Raw genomic sequence first — 785 nt, 5'->3', positions numbered from 1 at the left:
AGAGTTAAAAACAAAAACAAAAAAGAGAAAAACATGCATTATAATAAATATACAGCGTAAATGTAGCATTATAACAGGGGATAATATGGAGGAGGTATTGTGGGCAAATTGTTTCCATCAGCGGGTGCAAAATCCTGATAAATCGTTATCAGGCAGTTGCTAAGCGGATAGAGACACAAACGGCGGTGACAACTTTTTGAAAAGCTCATCGATTGATGATACTCACCAACTGAGAGGGATTTGTTTCTTTGTAATGTTGACGGATTTCGATCAGTGTGAACAATTGATGCGTTGAACGTCGCCTCGGTTTCCATATTCATAGAACCGAAATCGCGCACAATCAGAGCCGGCATGTCAGTCACAATGACCGGAACCGAATGTTGGAAATTGACCGCGTTCAAAAATGGAAACAGCATTAAACTTACTCGATCTTCACAGCCACGTCTCAATTTGGCAGTCAGTGGGGCAGCAGTGACAAAATGCCAATTCAAATTGGTCAACGAAGACTGGTGATGCTGGTGCTGGTGACTGGGGCCACGTCCACTGGTCGATGGACTATTATCGTGGGCGGCGGTCGACGAATCCCCAGCACTGCAATTACGTTCCAACAAAAAAGGCACCAATTCTGCCATTGACACACGTCGGTCAACAACTCGATCTTTTTCGATCATCTTTACACGCAAATCCGGATCGCCGGCTTTCAACAAAATCACACAGCCAATGTACATCCGACGTGCCCAACAGATCGCCTGGTCGAGAGATTCGCTCGACTCGTACCTCCAGTC

At 45.4% G+C, this 785-nt stretch overlaps 1 protein-coding gene across 1 annotated transcript; it reads right to left on the bottom strand.

Annotated features, from left to right (window-relative positions):
- Positions 1-226: 226 nt before the first annotated feature.
- Tsp_15407 (conserved hypothetical protein) lies at positions 227-671 on the bottom strand (the record flags this gene model as incomplete). Its single annotated transcript, XM_003366581.1, has 1 exon — positions 227-671. A coding segment is annotated over exon 1 (445 nt), but the record flags the coding sequence as incomplete, so codon positions are not given.
- Positions 672-785: the final 114 nt, after the last annotated feature.

The sequence above is a fragment of the Trichinella spiralis genome (genome assembly GCF_000181795.1).
Source record: "Trichinella spiralis strain ISS 195 chromosome Unknown Scfld5786, whole genome shotgun sequence".
Classification (NCBI taxonomy): domain Eukaryota; kingdom Metazoa; phylum Nematoda; class Enoplea; order Trichinellida; family Trichinellidae; genus Trichinella; species Trichinella spiralis.
The sequence above is the reverse complement of the archived record's forward strand: the minus strand, read 5'-3'. Positions and strand labels throughout refer to the sequence as shown.